The following is a 17049-nucleotide window of genomic DNA, read 5'->3' on the forward strand; positions in this document are numbered from 1 at the left end:
AGGGGTAAAATACAGGGAACGATAGGCTATTTACAATTTGTACAGAAACCAGATGGCAGTTATAAGAGTCGAGGGGCATGAAAGGGAAGCAGTGGTTGGGAAGGGAGTGAGACAGGTTTGTAGCCTCTCCCCAATGTTATTCAATTGGTATATTGGGCAAGCAGTAAAGGAAACAAAAGCAAAATTCGGAGTAGATATTAAAATCCGTGGAGAAGAAATAAAAACTTTGAGGTTCGCCGATGACATTATAATCCTGTCAGAGACAGCAAAGGACTTGGAAGAGCAATTGAACAGAATGGACAGTGTCTTGAAAGGAGCGTATAAGATGAACATCAACAAAAGCAAAACGAGAATAATGGAATGTAGTCGAATTAAGTCGGGTGACACTGAGGGAATTAGATTAGGAAATGAGACGCTTAAAGTAGTAAAGGAGTTTTGCTATTTGGGGAGCAAAATAACTGATGATGGACGAAGTAGAGAGGATATAAAATGTAGACAATGGCAAGGAAAGCGTTTTTGAAGAATAGAAATTTGTTAACATCGAGTATAGATTTAATTGTCAGGAAGTCGTTTCTGAAAGTATTTGTATGGAGTGTAGCCGTGTATGGAAGTCAAACGTGGACGATAAATAGTTTGGACGAGAAGAGAATAGAAGCTTTCGAAATGTGGTGCTACGAAGAATGCTGAAGATTAGATGGGTAGATCACATAACTAATAAGGAGGTATTGAACAGAATTGGGGAGAAGAGGAGTTTGTGGCACAACTTGACAAGAAGAAGGCACTGGTTGGTAGGACATGTTCTGAGGCATCAAGGGATCACAAATTTAGCATTGGAGGGCAGCATGGAGGGTAAAAATCGTAGAGGGAGACCAAGAGACAAATACACTAAGCAGATTCAGAAGGATGTAGGTTACAGTAGGTACTGGGAGATGAAGAAGCTTGCACAGGATAGAGTAGCATGGAGAGCTGCATCAAACCAGTCTTAGGACTGAAGATCACAACAACAACATGGGTGGAGCCGTGGACAAAAAGCTCCTCCTACACCTTGCATTAATTTGTGCCAAACTTGGTACACATGTTGCTTACTATCTAGAAAGAAATACTATAGGTTGCAAACCACCTGTCTCCTACTGGGGTGGGGGTGGCGGAGATGGACAGAGAGACGGAGGAAGTGGAGAAGGGCTAATGGAAGATTGGGATACATACATACCTGAGCAACAGTGGGTGCCCAGCTCATATGCAATACACACAGCTCTTTCTCTGAGATATGGTGAAAATTTTGATGACCTTAATTCACACATGCAAGTCATCTTTTATTCTACAACTGCATTGAAAAGAGCATTGTCCAAGAATGTATACTATGTGTAGAACACAAAATTCTACTTTGGAAGTTGGAGCACTGTGGCATAAATGTCAAAGTAGGGATGTGGTCCGGGTCACATCTAGGAGACAGAAGGCAGAAGATAGTGTCAAACAATTCTCCAATGGCATTGCCTGCTCTGACTGGGGCAGAGAGAAATGGGGTGTACTGCATAGGTCGGAGTTTGCCCTGTTTCTTAGTCTTCATAAATGACCTGGCATGGCGTATTAACCAAAAATCACACTATTTGCAGATGGCAAAACCATTATGACTGAAAAAGTACCCAACTATCTAGAGAACACCGTGAGCATGATATTCAAATAAGCTTGAGATTGTTTCACTTCAAATGGTTTGTATGTCAATTAACAAGTTTCAGTTTATTCATTTTCCACAGCACACAATGAACAGGAACATGTTGAATAAAATTATGTGATAAAGAAATATTGAGAACTGAACATTTCAGACTCCTGGAATTTCCTATTAACCAGCCAACCAGGCCAGTTCACAACCTCCATCTATGTAAAATACTGAATTCAGCAGCATTTGCCATTCACTCCACCACATCTGTTTGTGACTTAACAGTCAAATCTCTATACCTTCATTATTTCCATTCACTTATGACATTGTATTCAGGGGAAACCGTACACAACCAAACTAAGTCTTTACAGCACAGAAGAGGATAATCAGAATTATGAGTATAGTTCACCACAGATGCTCTTGCAGAAATTTATTGAAATAGCTGGTGATCCTCCCCAGTGTCAGTGCAATTTTTCACTTTGTCTACAAGAATTGTACAAGCTACTTAATATAAACATGAATTTCACAAACATATAAAAAAAATTCAGCATGGTACAGAAGGAAGTGCAGTATTCAAATATGAAAGTATAAGATAAATGTGCAATTAATAACAAATCATTCTTTGGGGGATGTAACTAAATTTGAAAAAAAAAAGCAGCTAAAACTCTTTTTGTATAGCTCTTCTATTCTTTACTGAAATTTTTTGAGAACACATAATACTTCATGAACCACGATTAATTTTAAGCATTACTATGTGATCTTACCATGTAGCACTGTTAAGTCACTTACCAACATAATGCTTTTCCTGTGAATTAGAATGGAAGCCTCACAATTTGTTTGTGTGACTATTATTTCTACTATTGCCTGAGTTATTATGTGGACATCACTTTTCATGTAGTTGTTTACACATAATTTAGACTGTGAGCTTTACATATGGTTAACATTGTAATAATCTGACATGTTCTGCATCTAGTCATAAGACTCGTGCAAAGGATCAATGGAACTTTTTAAAAAAATACATAAATAAATAGAATATATTAAACATAAGACCAGGATCTACATAGAGGACCTCTGAAGACCATTGTTCCCGATGGAGCCACCATATTGAGGCTAGATCAGATGACATAGTGTAATGTCGCTACAAATGTCAGCAGTTGCTTTCATAAATTATCATAGTTCTGAAGCTGGTTTTGAGTTACGAATGATCTTTTTAAGTTTAAAGATAAGATGTTGTTTATGCGTAAGGTTGATATTGTTAGTTTAGTTTGAGTAAAGCAGTATGCCTTCACAAATGTTACAGTATATGATCAACGCAAATACCTTAAAAGGAAACCCCGATGCAGCTCTATCACGAAAAAACTGTGTGTATCACATCTGCTAGTTACACATGTTGCTGGTGCTATCTTTATGTAGAGAAGTTTGTGTATGTATTTGAAGTCACCATCTGCAAATGATTAGTTTCGAGGATATTCAACAAATTACTGTTTCACTTAGTGTTTATGAGATTTTAATCTCGAATGTATCCTGAGCGACCTGCAAAATTATCCCTTTTCATGTTCCTATTCGTAATGCTCGCTGGCAAGAAAACTGAACAGAAAAGTTCTCTAGGCATACTATTACACACCTCACTCACTTTTTTACTGATAGTATTGTGCTTAAATAACGGAGGGTCAGGGAAGTATTACATACTCTTTTAAGCATAACATACAACTTTGTGTTCCCCAGTTACATTTGACGAAAACAGTATTTTGTTAATGAAAAGGCCTCCTTTTCCTTTCAGTGCAGGACAAAATTTTAGCAAAAACTCTTACATATTGCAGTGATAACGAATATGACCACAGTTCTCTATACCCAATACAGTCTATAGTAATTTTGCTTTCACTGCTTCAAACAAAACCAATATTAGAAATGATGGAGGGACAACAATTACACCGAGCGAGGTGGCGCAGTGGTTAGCACACTGGACTCGCATTCGGGAGGACGACGGTTCAATCCCGTCTCCGGCCATCCTGATTTAGGTTTTCCGTGATTTCCCTAAATCGTTTCAGGCAAATGCCGGGATGGTTCCTTTGAAAGGGCACGGCCGATTTCCTTCCCAATCCTTCCCTAACCCGAGCTTGCGCTCCGTCTCTAATGACCTCGTTGTCGACGGGACGTTAAACACTAACCACCACCACCACCAACAATTACATAATGGTTCACAGTGAAGGAAATTCCAATAACAGTACATTTTCATTTCACAGTGTATTTTTAAGTGAAAAACTATATATTATAACTTCACAAGATTACTAAGTTAAGAATGGTGCACATTTGCACCTCTAAGAAATAGCATTGGAACTCCCAATTTGTCATGTAGCAGCAGTGGCTGTACTACAAGCTGTAACTTATCTGGTCCCTCAGTACTGATAAATTTTATGCGACATTTCAGTTAATTTAACAGTTTCGTCAAAAGAAGGTGCATGAGTACAATGTATTTTCTAAAACCGGAACTAATCTTTGTATATTAAGTTTTACCCAGGAGGTATATTCATGCTCAAACACAAACAACACTGATTTACATTTCTCAGAAATCAATATGCATGATTCGTTACTGTTGCTGCCATCTGGTACTCATGATTTTAATATTTGACCAGATCAAAATACATTATTTATGGCAAACCATTATGTTGTCTGTCAACACATATTATTCACAGTTCTGAATAACATGAAAGTTTTGATATTACTAGTTACTTGAGCACCACTTTCAACATTTAATAGTTCAGTTCTGACTTAGCTCTTTACACATGCCAGTATAGAAGTTTGCCAAGTGCATACAGTACACGTGAAATATATTTGGCTCTTGAAAATACTTGTAAGTCATTCTGAAAACAGCTTTCCTTTACAGCAGAACAGCAAAAATTTTAGTGAAAACCAAGAGAAGGGATCTGGGATTAATGTCATTTGTAGTAGAGAGCTGAAGCCCAGCTTATCGCAAGTGATTGTAGGAAGCTTTGACAGAAGAACAGTTGATTTACATTGCCAATAACAATGATGTTTTAGTTTCAATCAGACGAGAAACAATTTTACATAACATCCTTCAGCACAGTGTGTATCATAGTGCAATGAAACAGAATTTTTGCAGAATGACACATAATAAGTGATTTAACACACATGTTGTTAGTATCTACATCTACATGATTACTCTGCAATTCACATTTAAGTGCTTGGCAGAGGGTTCATCGAACCACAATCATACTATCGCCCTGCCATTCCACTCCCGAACAGCACGCGAGAAAAACAAACACCTAAACCTTTCTGTTCGAGCTCTTATTTTATTTTGATGATCATTCCTACGTATGTAGGTTGGGTTTAACAAAATAGTTTCACATTCAGAAGAGAAAGTTGGTGACTGAAATTTCGTAAATAGATCTCGCCGCGACGAAAAACGTCTTTGCTTTAATGACTTCCATCCCAACTCGCGTATCATATCTGCCACACTCTCTCCCCTATTACGTGATAATACAAAACGAGCTGCCCTTTTTTGCACCCTTTCGATGTCCTCCGTCAGTCCCACCTGGTAAGGATCCCACACCGCGCAGCAATATTCTAACAGAGGACGAACGAGTGTAGTGTAAGCTGTCTCTTTAGTGGACTTGTTGCATCTTCTAAGTGTCCTGCCAATGAAACACAACCTTTGGCTCGCCTTCCCCACAATATTATCTATGTGGTCTTTCCAACTGAAGTTGTTCGTAATTTTAACACCCAGGTACTTAGTTGAATTGACAGCCTTGAGAATTGTACTATTTATCGAGTAATCAAATTCCAACGGATTTCTTTTGGAACTCGTGTGGATCACCTCACACTTTTCATTATTTAGCGTCAACTGCCACCTGCCACACCGTACAGGAATCTTTTCTAAATCACTTTGCAACTGATACTGGTCTTCGGATGACCTTACTAGACGGTAAATTACAGCATCATCTGCGAACAACCTAAGAGAACTTCTCAGATTGTCACACAGGTCATTTATATACACTCCTGGAAATTGAAATAAGAACACCGTGAATCCATTGTCCCAGGATGGGGAAACTTTATTGACACATTCCTGGGGTCAGATACATCACATGATCACACTGACAGAACCACAGGCACATAGACACAGGCAACAGAGCATGCACAATGTCGGCACTAGTACAATGTATATCCACCTTTCGCAGCAATGCAGGCTGCTATTCTCCCATGGAGACGATCGTAGAGATGCTGGATGTAGTCCTGTGGAATGGCTTGCCATGCCATTTCCACCTGGCGCCTCAGTTGGACCAGCGTTCGTGCTGGACGTGCAGACCGCGTGAGACGACGCTTCATCCAGTCACAAACATGCTCAATGGGGGACAGATCCGGAGATCTTGCTGGCCAGGGTAGTTGACTTACACCTTCTAGAGCACGTTGGGTGGCACGGGATACATGCGGACGTGCATTGTCCTGTTGGAACAGCAAGTTCCCTTGCCGGTCTAGGAATGGTAGAACGATGGGTTCGATGACGGTTTGGATGTACCGAGCACTATTCAGTGTCCCCTCGACGATCACCAGTGGTGTACGGCCAGTGTAGGAGATCGCTCCCCACACCATGAAGCCGGGTGTTGGCCCTGTGTGCCTCGGTCGTATGCAGTCCTTATTGTGGCGCTCACCTGCACGGCGCCAAACACGCATACGACCATCATTGGCACCAAGGCAGAAGCGACTCTCATCGCTGAAGACAACACGTCTCCATTCGTCCCTCCATTCACGCCTGTCGCGACACCACTGGAGGCGGGCTGCACGATGTTGGGGCGTGAGCGGAAGACGGCCTAACGGTGTGCGGGACCGTAGCCCAGCTTCATGGAGACGGTTGCGAATGGTCCTCACCGATACCCCAGGAGCAACAGTGTCCCTAATTTGCTGGGAAGTGGCGGTGCGGTCCCCTACGGCACTGCGTAGGATCCTACGGTCTTGGCGTGCATCCGTGCGTCGCTGCGGTCCGGTCCCAGGTCGACGGGCACGTGCACCTTCCGCCGACCACTGGCGACAACATCGATGTACTGTGGAGACCTCACGCCCCACGTGTTGAGCAATTCGGCGGTACGTCCACCCGGCCTCCCGCATGCCCACTACACGCCCTCGTTCAAAGTCCGTCAACTGCACATACGGTTCACATCCACGCTGTCACGGCATGCTACCAGTGTTAAAGACTGCGATGGAGCTCCGTATGCCACGGCAAACTGGCTGACACTGACGGCGGCGGTGCACAACTGCTGTGCAGCTAGCGCCATTCGACGGCCAACACTGCGGTTCCTGGTGTGTCCGCTGTGCCGTGCGTGTGATCATTGCTTGTACAGCCCTCTCGCAGTGTCCGGAGCAAGTATGGTGGGTCTGACACACCGGTGTCAATGTGTTCTTTTTTCCATTTCCAGGAGTGTAGATCAGGAAGAGCAGAGGTCCCAGGACGCTTCCCTGGGGAACACCTGATATCACTTCAGATTTACTCGATGATTTGCCGTCTATTACTATGAACTGTGACCTTCCTGACAGGAAATCACAAATCCAGTCGCACAACTGAGACGATACCCTGTAGGCCCGCAGTTTGATTAGAAGTCGCTTGTGAGGAACGGTGTCAAAAGCTTTCCGGAAATCTAGAAATACGGAATCAACTTGAGATCCCCTGTCGATAGCGGCCATTACTTCGTGCGAATAAAGAGCTAGTTGCATTGCACAAGAACGAAGTTTTCTGAAACCGTGCTGATTACGTATCAATAGATCGTTCCCTTCGAGGTGATTCATAATGTTTGAATACAGTATATGCTCCAAAACCCTACTGCAAAACGACGTCAATGATATAGGGCTGTAGTTCGATGGATTACTCCTACTACCCTTCTTAAACACTGGTGCGACCTGCGCAATTTTCCAATCTGTAGGTACAGATCTATCGGTGAGTGAGTGGTTGTATATGATTGCTAAGTAGGGAGCTATTGTAGCAGCGTAATCTGAAAGGAACCTAATCGGTATACAATCTGGACCTGAAGACTTGTCTGTATCAAGCGATTTGAGTTGCTTCACAACACCTAAGGTATCTACTTCTAAGAAACTCATGCTAGCAGCTGGTGGATGGGGTCTTAATGCAATTACAAGCCTTTCGCCCCCTATATTTTGGTTGATTGCTTTATTATTTCGTGAAACAATTTCTGTTGTATGTATTTCATCATATAAAACATTGAAATTTTTGTGGCTTAAAATTAATTACTTACACAGTAATTTGCAATGAATTTTTTTGATCTAATTATGTTTACTTCTTTATAGTCTTTATTAATTATTATTGATATGTACATATTATAAGCAATACTTCTTGTAATAGATAATCTATTTTAATTTAGGTACTCCACTATTGCGTAATAACTTATTTTGTAAATAATCTTTCAGTTTTGTTTTGAAAGATTAGATAGTATCTGTGTCTTTTTAAATGCTGTTGTGATTTCTTATATAATATGATAGCATTGTACAATAAACTCTGCCGAGTTCAATCTTTTTTCTGTCCAGATGCAAATTGTAGCAGTTTATACTTATGTAATCATGTACTAAACAATTTTTAACATAGTAGTCAGTATTTTTTTAACATACACAGCACAGTCAATATTTCCAACAGTTTAGAAAGTTTAAGGCAGTTAGCCATATTTCCATCCTGTGTCATTATACATCATGCTCTTTTTTGAAGTCTGACAACAGCTTGAATATTTTTCTTATTCACTGTCCAAAATATTATGCCACAGCTAATAACAGAATGAATATAAGCAAAATAAACTGAGCTGATAGATGAAATACCACATACTGATGTAAGAATTCAGAGATTATATTGCAAAGTATCTTTACATGTTCTTCCCACATTAATTGACAGTCAACCTGCATTCCCCGAAATTTTGTGCTTCCTGCACATTGTATAACTTCATTATTTATTTACAGGTTGTTGTAATCTGGCTTTTTGTTTATGTAGAAGGCCAAAGTGCTTGTTTTTTATAAATTAAGAGTGACTTTACTGTTTATTGCCCATCTCCTATTCCACTTCATAAATAGAAAGAACGAAGACAAGTATGACATAAAAACAAACTCTCATTTATTTAGATACATAGACAGACCACATCTTCAAGAAAATAATATAGAAGCTACAGTATCGATAGCTGCGATACTGCACCGGCTGCACCGGCCACGAGGCAAAATGCAGGTTGGCAGCAAAGATGCTGCGGGCCGCCATGCGGCAGCCAATAGAAGAGGAGCACCGAGTCTTTCTGCTGAGAAGACGACGAGCCATACAGCAGACTTACACCAGCTAGCCAGCGGAGAAGAACAAATTATCTATGAACATTGTATCCTGTACTTTGCTTCGCTCAACATATCAGAAGTTATGTAATCTGTTTATTTCTCTTAAAACAAGTTATTACTAATTGTTTGCTTTGTGTTGCATATCCTCACATCCTGGAAAACTTCCTCGAATTGAACCCACACTTTTGCTCTGCTTACCCACTAAGGATACAGCAGAAAATGGCGACGAGGATGGGATTCGAGAAGTTTTTCTACTATTTGTGAGTAGCGCATTGCTTGCTTTGCCCTCGTTGCTCAGGTAAAAAAAAATTTCGCAGGGATTGCGACACATTGCACTGACGGGCCGATTTTGCTTTCGTCTGTTTTGTCTTCTTTCATTTTCTAGCTTGTTTGCCATTGTGGGTTGCTACAGTCTTCGTAAAGTTGTGTCCTAGTTTGTTGCTAACTTTTTAGCTAATATTTTTATTGTTTGTGTACCATGTTGACCCTACCTGAAATACCTTCCGGGCTTCCCAATATGCCACAGCCAGGCAACGCACCACCCACTGTTGCTGAGCTCTTGAATGTTATTTATGCCCAGGTTCAACAGCAGCAGAGCCAAAGCCAGTAATTGGCTGGATTGTGACAGCTTATGCTCCAGATGCTGCAGCTACAACAACAACAACAACAACAGCAACAGCCAGCAGCAGTAGCCACTGCTAAACCAACGGTGCCGACATTTCTCGCCTTCAACGAAGAAACAGAAGATTGGGAGACGTGTCTGCAGCAACTAAAACACCACTTCCTGGCCCACCATGTCCCAGGTACTGAACAGATCCATTATTTTTTTGTCGTGGTGTGGGATAGGACTTCTACAATAGCCGAAAAACTCTTTCCAGATAAATCCATAGACTCAGTGCAGTTTACACCGTTAATAGACGCCCTCTCCAAGTATTTTGCGGATCACACACATGTTGTTGCAGCCCGCTACCAATTTTTTAGATTAAAGAAAAAGGACAATCAAATGTATTGCCAATGGATGACTGATTTGCAGGGCTTGACTAAGAAATGTAACTTCAAGTGTGTATGTGGCGCGTCGTATGCAGATACAATGATTAGGGATGCAGTTACGCAGAACATGACAGACCACAAAGTGAGAGACAAAATTTTGCAATACAGTAATCCCTCATTAACTATCATTGATCACCAAGATGCATGTGAACTAGCCTCTCAGTGCTTTTAATCATCAACTGTGTGTATAACGAATATGTCGCTAGCAGTTCAAGTCACAACGACCGTCAAGTAAACTGACAGCGAGCTCATACAGTGCCCCACACTACTCGTGGGAACGCGGCACGCAGTTGAGGCAGCAACCGTCACAGCTATGTAGCCCGCACTGGCGGTATTCAAAGCAGGAAGTCCTGTCTGCGCTGTTTCACTAAACATAAATGCAGCAACTGCCCATCCAGAAATGTGAAATGTTTTGCTTGTAATAAAATAGGCCATGTACAATAAGTTTTGCTTGCAAAGACAAAAACAGGCACAAACCTTCACCCAATTTAATCACATCAGATCCAGTTAGTAACCATTATATTAATGTCATTACAGACAATTCCAGTGTCACAGAGTCTCACAAAAGAGTGCTTCTCCCATTAGTCAGACAAAACAATAAATTGCTTGTGAACTTGACAATCCAAAATTTGCCAGTGCAGTTACAATTAGATACCGGATCGTTACTTTCCTTACTTAACAAGAAAACTTACAATTTGCTAGGATGACCTCCGTTGAATCCAGTACATGTGAACTTATCAGCTTATAATTGAGGTACTTGGCATCTGTTGCTTACCTGCCACGTACCATAATTGTACAAAAACAGTGACCTTCCACGTACTTTGCTCGGAAGATTCCATGAACATTTTTGGCCTGGATCATTTTTATTTGTATCAACTGACAATACAGGACAATGTACTTTCAGTGAAATCATGTGTGCCCACAGACAGTATACCGAAATTGTGTCATGAATTCGCTGACTTGTTTTCTGATGGCATAGGCAAAGCACATCAGTTTACTGCTCAAGTGACCTCGAAAGCCTCAGCACAACCTAAGTTTTGTCGCACTCGCCTTGTGCCTCTCACCATTCGAGACCAAGTAGCTTTTGAACTTTCTGAATGGCAGCGACAAGGTGCGATTGAACCAATCTCGGCTAGTCGGTGGTCCTCTCTCATTGTGCCAATTCAAAAGCCGTCCGGCCGCTTACGCATTTGCGCGGACTTCAAAAGAACAGTAAGACCGCAGCTTGTTGTGTACACGTTCCTGCTACCTCGCCCAGAAGAACTTATGGAGAGACTCAACAGGGGGAAGTATTTTTCTAAAATAGATCTGAGAGATGCCTACTTGAAATTGCCATTAGATGTAGCTTCATAAAATGTCCTTGTCATTAACACTCATGTCAGCTTGTTTAAATTCTTGCGATTGTCTTTTGGTTGCGCATCTTCGCCTGCTATTTTTCAGGGATTTTTATCACAATTGACAGCGAAGTTTCCATGTTGTTCCACTTATTTAGATGACATTGTAGTTGCTGGTCGTACACCCGATGAACATTTGCAAAATCTTCGTGCTTTGTTTGAAGTTTTGTCTGCAGCTGGACCAAAGTGTAACAAATCTAAATGTGTTTTCTTTCAAACTGAAATTGATTATTTGGGTCATCGACTGAATGGACAAGGTATACATCTATTACAGTCACATTTGCTTGCCATCAAAGGTTTGCTGCCTCCCAAAAATCTTTGCTAGTTGCAATCTGCATTAGGGAAATTGTACTATTATTGCAAATTTATTCCTAATGCAGCACAAATTGCTGCACCATTGCACTGTCTTCAAAAGAAGATTGTACCTTTCCACTGGACTCCCCTTGTGCCACAGCTTTTCAGACATTGAAAAACGAACTCTTGAGTGACAGATGTTTAGTTCATTTTGATCCATCACTCCCTGTAGTATTAGCAGCTGACGCATTGGCCTGTGGGATCGGTGTTGTTTTGTCCCATCGCCTTGGACACCAGAATCGTCCAATTGCTTTCGCCTCAAAATTGCTAAATGATGCACAACGCAAATATTCTCAGATTGAGAAAGAGGCACTTTCTCTTGTGTATGGTGTAACAAAATTCCACCACTATTTACATGGCCATAAATTTTTGCTTGTCATGGACCATAAACCATTGCAATCGTTGTTCCATCCTAACAAACCTCTCCCGGAATCAACAGCACATAAATTGCAGTGTTGGGCTCTGATTTTGTCTTCCTACAATTATGAAATTCTGTATCGCCCTACGTCCAAACACGCCAAGGCAGACGTTTTGTCCCGTCTTCCGGTTGGTCATGATTCTGATTTGTCACTGGCGTCTCGTTTTGCAGTCGACGCTCAGGTTTCAGATTGGCTTGCGTCTTTTCCGCTTGATTTTTGGAGGATAGCTCACGCTACCACCATCGATCCACAATTGAAACTTCTTGTGAACTTTCTTCATTTCGGTTGGCCACAATCTGCAAAACAACTTGCAGACACAGTAGTTCACAGATTTTTTGCGCGCCGTAATGAGTTGTCCTTGCAAAACTGTGTCATTTTGCTTTGCAGCGGAGCCGATCAGTTGCGTGTAGTGGTGCCAACGTCATTACATGCACATATGTTGCGTCTTTTGCATGGACATTGGGGTGTCGTCCAAACAAAACAGTTAGCTCGCCGCCATTGTACTTGGCCTGGTATCAATTCGGACATAGAGCGTATGACGTCTCATTGTACCGTCTGTTCTGAACATTAGTCAGCTCCGCAACAATGCTTCTTTGCTTGACCTACTGCCACCTTGCTTTGGCAATGCCTTCACTTAGATTTTGCGGGGCCATTTTGGAATTCGTGATGGTTATCGTTAATTGATTCATACAGTCATTTTCCGTTTGTGGTACCAATGTCTTCTACCATGACAGCAGCAACAATCAAGGTGCTTCGGTCCATCTTTTGCAATTGTCACAGATAACGGACCACAGTTTGCTTCTATCTACAAGAGCATGGGAATCGATCACGTCATAAGCACACCGTTTCATCCTCAGTCAAACGGTGCCGCTGAGCATCTAGTTAGGACATTTAAAGACCACACGACCTGCCTCTGACACGGCCAGTCCCACGAGGACGCCTTGCTTATTTTTCTGACTACCTATCACTCGCAGCCGCAAAACGGTTCCTCACCGGCAGAATTATTGCACGGACAGCCACATCGCACATTACTGCACTTGTTTCGACTGCTGCTACGCAGCACGCAGTCAGCGCCGCCTGCTGCTTCGTCGCACTTCCGTGCTGGCGCCTCAGTGTGGTTTAGATCTTATGGCAGGCGCCAGCACTGGCAGCAGGGTACCATAGCTCGCAGTATCGGCTGTGCGCTGTATTTAGTTCAGAATCAGCGTGGCTTGCAGAAGCGGCACCGCAATCAGCTTCACCTTTGTGTTCCTGCCACTGGCCCTATGTTCACAGACATGATAGCAGTTGGCCTGTGGCTGACGATGCAGCCGACACCGTCCCACACTGCCGACACGACGCCTTTGTCCGGGGGCACCATCGCAGTCGACTCACCAGCACCGCCGCAACGACTGATGCGTACGTCGTCGCCCCTGGCGTCGCCATCCTTACCGTCATGGGCTCCTTCTCCAGACGTCCATCCAATGGAAGTTGATGTCATCATGTGACGACAGTAGTGTGCCATACCAGCTGTGGAGATTCGTGTCGCCCACGGTTTTGGCAGTTTTCTATCGGGCCCACGCGGGGAATTCCGGCCGCGTGAGCCTGGCGTCCCTGCCACAAGTTCGACGTCAAGCTTCATCAAGATCTTCACACTGGTTCCTCTCCCACATGGCCGTTCGTGTCCAGTAGCCATGACGCATCGGCCGTAGGCCGCGAAGGGGGGGGGGGGGGGAGGGGAGGGGTGCAGTATCGGTAGCTGCGATACTGCACCGGCCACGAGACGAAACGCAGGTTGGCAGCAAAGATGCTGTGGGCTGCCATGCGGCAGCCAATAGAAGAGGAGCACCGAGTCTTCCTGCTGAGAAGACGATGAGCCATACAGCAGACTTACACCAGCTAGCCAGCGGAGAAGAACAAATTATCTGTGAACATTGTATTCTGTACTTTGCTTCGCTCAACATATCAGAAGTTATGTAATCTGTTTATTTCTCTTAAAACAAGTTATTACTAACTGTTTGCTTTGTGTTGCATATCCTCACATCCTGAAAAACTTCCTCACATTGAACCCACACTTTTGCTCTGCTTATCCACTAAGGATACAGCAGAAGCAACTAAGGAATGGCAAAAAATATAAAACCACCACTAACATTAGGGTTTTATTCAACAGAACACATCACACTAGGGCTTGTGCAGTGTTGTTACACATTTCATAAAATGCATAAATAAATCCTCTTAACTACGTTTTCTGCCCCACACATGGGAACAAATAGTTATTGTAAAGTCTTCTGCACTGTCTAGTTCCATGAAGGAACTTTCAGTTCTGTTAGTGTGTGCACCTGTATCATCATACTTAAATGTCACTTTCTGATTAACAGTAAAATGTTTTAATTCTGTATCATTCAAACATTTGGATTTCCTCAAAAGCTTGGAAATTAGTGTTATTCCCAGAAGGGTGTATTCTTTGACATTACCAAGCAGCACCTTCTTTGTACACTTGCAAACAACTTTGGAGAAAACTTTCGTGGGTCCATCTTCAGATTTCTCGAAATGCCCATTTTCCTAATTTTGTTGTTGTTATTGTTACTGCCAGATCTCCTCTTTCCAAATGTATCCTTATCGATTTCCACACTAAGTCCATCACCACCAAGTTTCTCATTTTCTTTAAAATATTTCAATATACACTTCTCTGTGAAAGCTTTTCCAATCTACAAGTGACTTCTCAGATTATTGCAGTTCATCAGTTTAAAAAATTTGTGCACCTTTTCAACCAGAGGAAAGTTAACCAAGTTTCTTGCAAATCTTAATTTACTTCCCTCAAACCAAGAATGAACTCATTTGGAGGTTGTGGCTCAAAACGCAATGGAGTGAAATCCAACTGTCCACTCTAAGGGTGCTTGCTTTCTCAGACTGAAGTCATCTGTTTCAATATTTATAATTAGCTACTTACAAGAACACCAAATGCAGTAGTACTAGAGACTGGGATACCACCTGTCTGCTTTGACTAACGCTGTCATCACCGAGCCGAAAACACCTATTTTGAGCATCTCCACAATTACAACTGTAACATCAATCACAACATGCATGAAATTATGAATATCACCTGATCAACTACAGTCACAAAACCCAATGAAACTAGTAGGACAACCACAGGAAACAGATTTTGGGTGGCGACAAACTAAAACTAGAGTAATAAAAACAACAACATTGGTCAATATCCAACACCTGGAAGAAAAAAAACTTGAAATTTTGAAAAATTAAAACCCAACAGAGCCATAAAAACACATGCTGATCAACACAAGAACACCGAGTACATGAATTAATTTAATTATGGGAGGAGGTAGGTGGATCAATGTTTATTATTAATAGAATAGCATCTTCAGTGCCTAAACCAGGATACCAATAAATCCCCCCCCCCCCCCACGCCATGCCCAACTACAACAACTGGTATCCCAATCTGCAGCTGACCTTTACAGCTCTACTGTAGACCTGGATACCACAAACACACGCCCTCCCCCTCACACACTGACAAACTTAAAATACCAAACGTAACAATCAAATTCCCCACACCTGAAAGCAACAATGTACAAAACCTATAACTTATTACATTAAAAAGCATTAGAAAAGCATACTCACCATAAGAATGAACTTTCACCTACACCTATACTGGCCCAATGTAACACTCTCACTCTCGCATTCCAGTAAACACCCACACACATACAGACACACACAACCACACACAAACAAATATATACAAAAAAACCTCACCTCAAATCTCCCATGTCCCAGCCACACCCCCATTTCCTATATAAAAAAATTACACCACACACCACATTCCCACCTATGGAAACACACAACACCCCCTCAAGAAAAATCACAAACATACCAAAAAGTTACACCCCAAAAATAGAATAAAAATGGCTCCTACCCCACATTTGGCCTATAAGTATTCCCCACCTCCCTTATGGAAGACTTAAATGGACAATACTCATCAGGCACACTTCTCCTCCAACAGTACTCATAAAGATGAGACTGCAGAGTCAAAGTGTGCCTCTGCCCCATCTCTATGGCAGGATTAATGGATCCCAAATCATATCTGTACATGCACCTGGCGAATAAATCTTTAACTCAGTACTATGGTTAACTGTCAAATGATACCATCTCCATGGACCCCAACCCCTTGCATGAAGAAAAAGATTCAAATGGTTCAAATGGCTCTGAGCACTATGGGACTTAACATCTGAGGTCATCAGTCCCCTAGAACTTAGAAAAAAAAAACCACACCCTACCTATGTCATAAAAGATATATATGCTTCCAGTAAAATTTTTTGTGATGATTATGTTTCACAGGATCATTTACTGTAGTATGTCTTCAATTCAAGTTTTTCTTTGGGTTGACGGGGCATGTCCCCCATGAAACAGCACCACCCCTTTAGGCTCAGTTCCAAAAGAATCTATGCAGGTATTATCAAAGCTGCCATTGCTGTCTATTTATCACCGCCAATACTATACTATACAGGTAGACACGCAATACAGTAATGTAGACCTCGAGTTACATTACAGACTCAACTGTCACTTCAACATGCATTTTATATTCACATTTATTGGCTTAAACAACTCACAACCAAACCTTCTAACCTAACCTAGACCTTGGGCTACACTACAGATCAGTCTCTCACCACAACCAAAATTTTTGCTTTTAAACTTGTTGGCTTTGCCAGCTCACAGCCATGCAGTTACTTCCATTCTAATCTACATCTCAAGTTATAGTACAGATATTAACAGAAACGCCAGGCTCCTGCAATAACATAAAATAAAGAATCAGCCATCCTTATAATGGTAACCAGTGCTTTTTTTCTAAAAAAGAAAA

At 41.9% G+C, this 17049-nt stretch overlaps 1 protein-coding gene across 4 annotated transcripts in view; it reads left to right on the top strand.

The window, feature by feature from the left end:
- LOC126212834 (uncharacterized) overlaps positions 1 to 13871 on the top strand; it is a 442779-nt gene extending 428908 nt beyond the window's left edge. For all 4 annotated transcript variants that reach the window (XM_049940251.1, XM_049940252.1, XM_049940249.1 and 1 more), the window contains exons 3-4: positions 9564 to 9786; positions 13476 to 13871. In XM_049940251.1, the coding sequence (XP_049796208.1) occupies positions 9615 to 9786; positions 13476 to 13687 (384 nt within the window). In that variant the 5' untranslated portion in view covers positions 9564 to 9614 and the 3' untranslated portion in view covers positions 13688 to 13871. The remainder of the gene's footprint in view (positions 1 to 9563; positions 9787 to 13475) is intronic.
- The last annotated feature ends 3178 nt before the right edge of the window (positions 13872 to 17049 follow it).

The sequence above is a fragment of the Schistocerca nitens genome, chromosome 11, assembly GCF_023898315.1.
Source record: "Schistocerca nitens isolate TAMUIC-IGC-003100 chromosome 11, iqSchNite1.1, whole genome shotgun sequence".
Lineage (NCBI taxonomy): Eukaryota > Metazoa > Arthropoda > Insecta > Orthoptera > Acrididae > Schistocerca > Schistocerca nitens.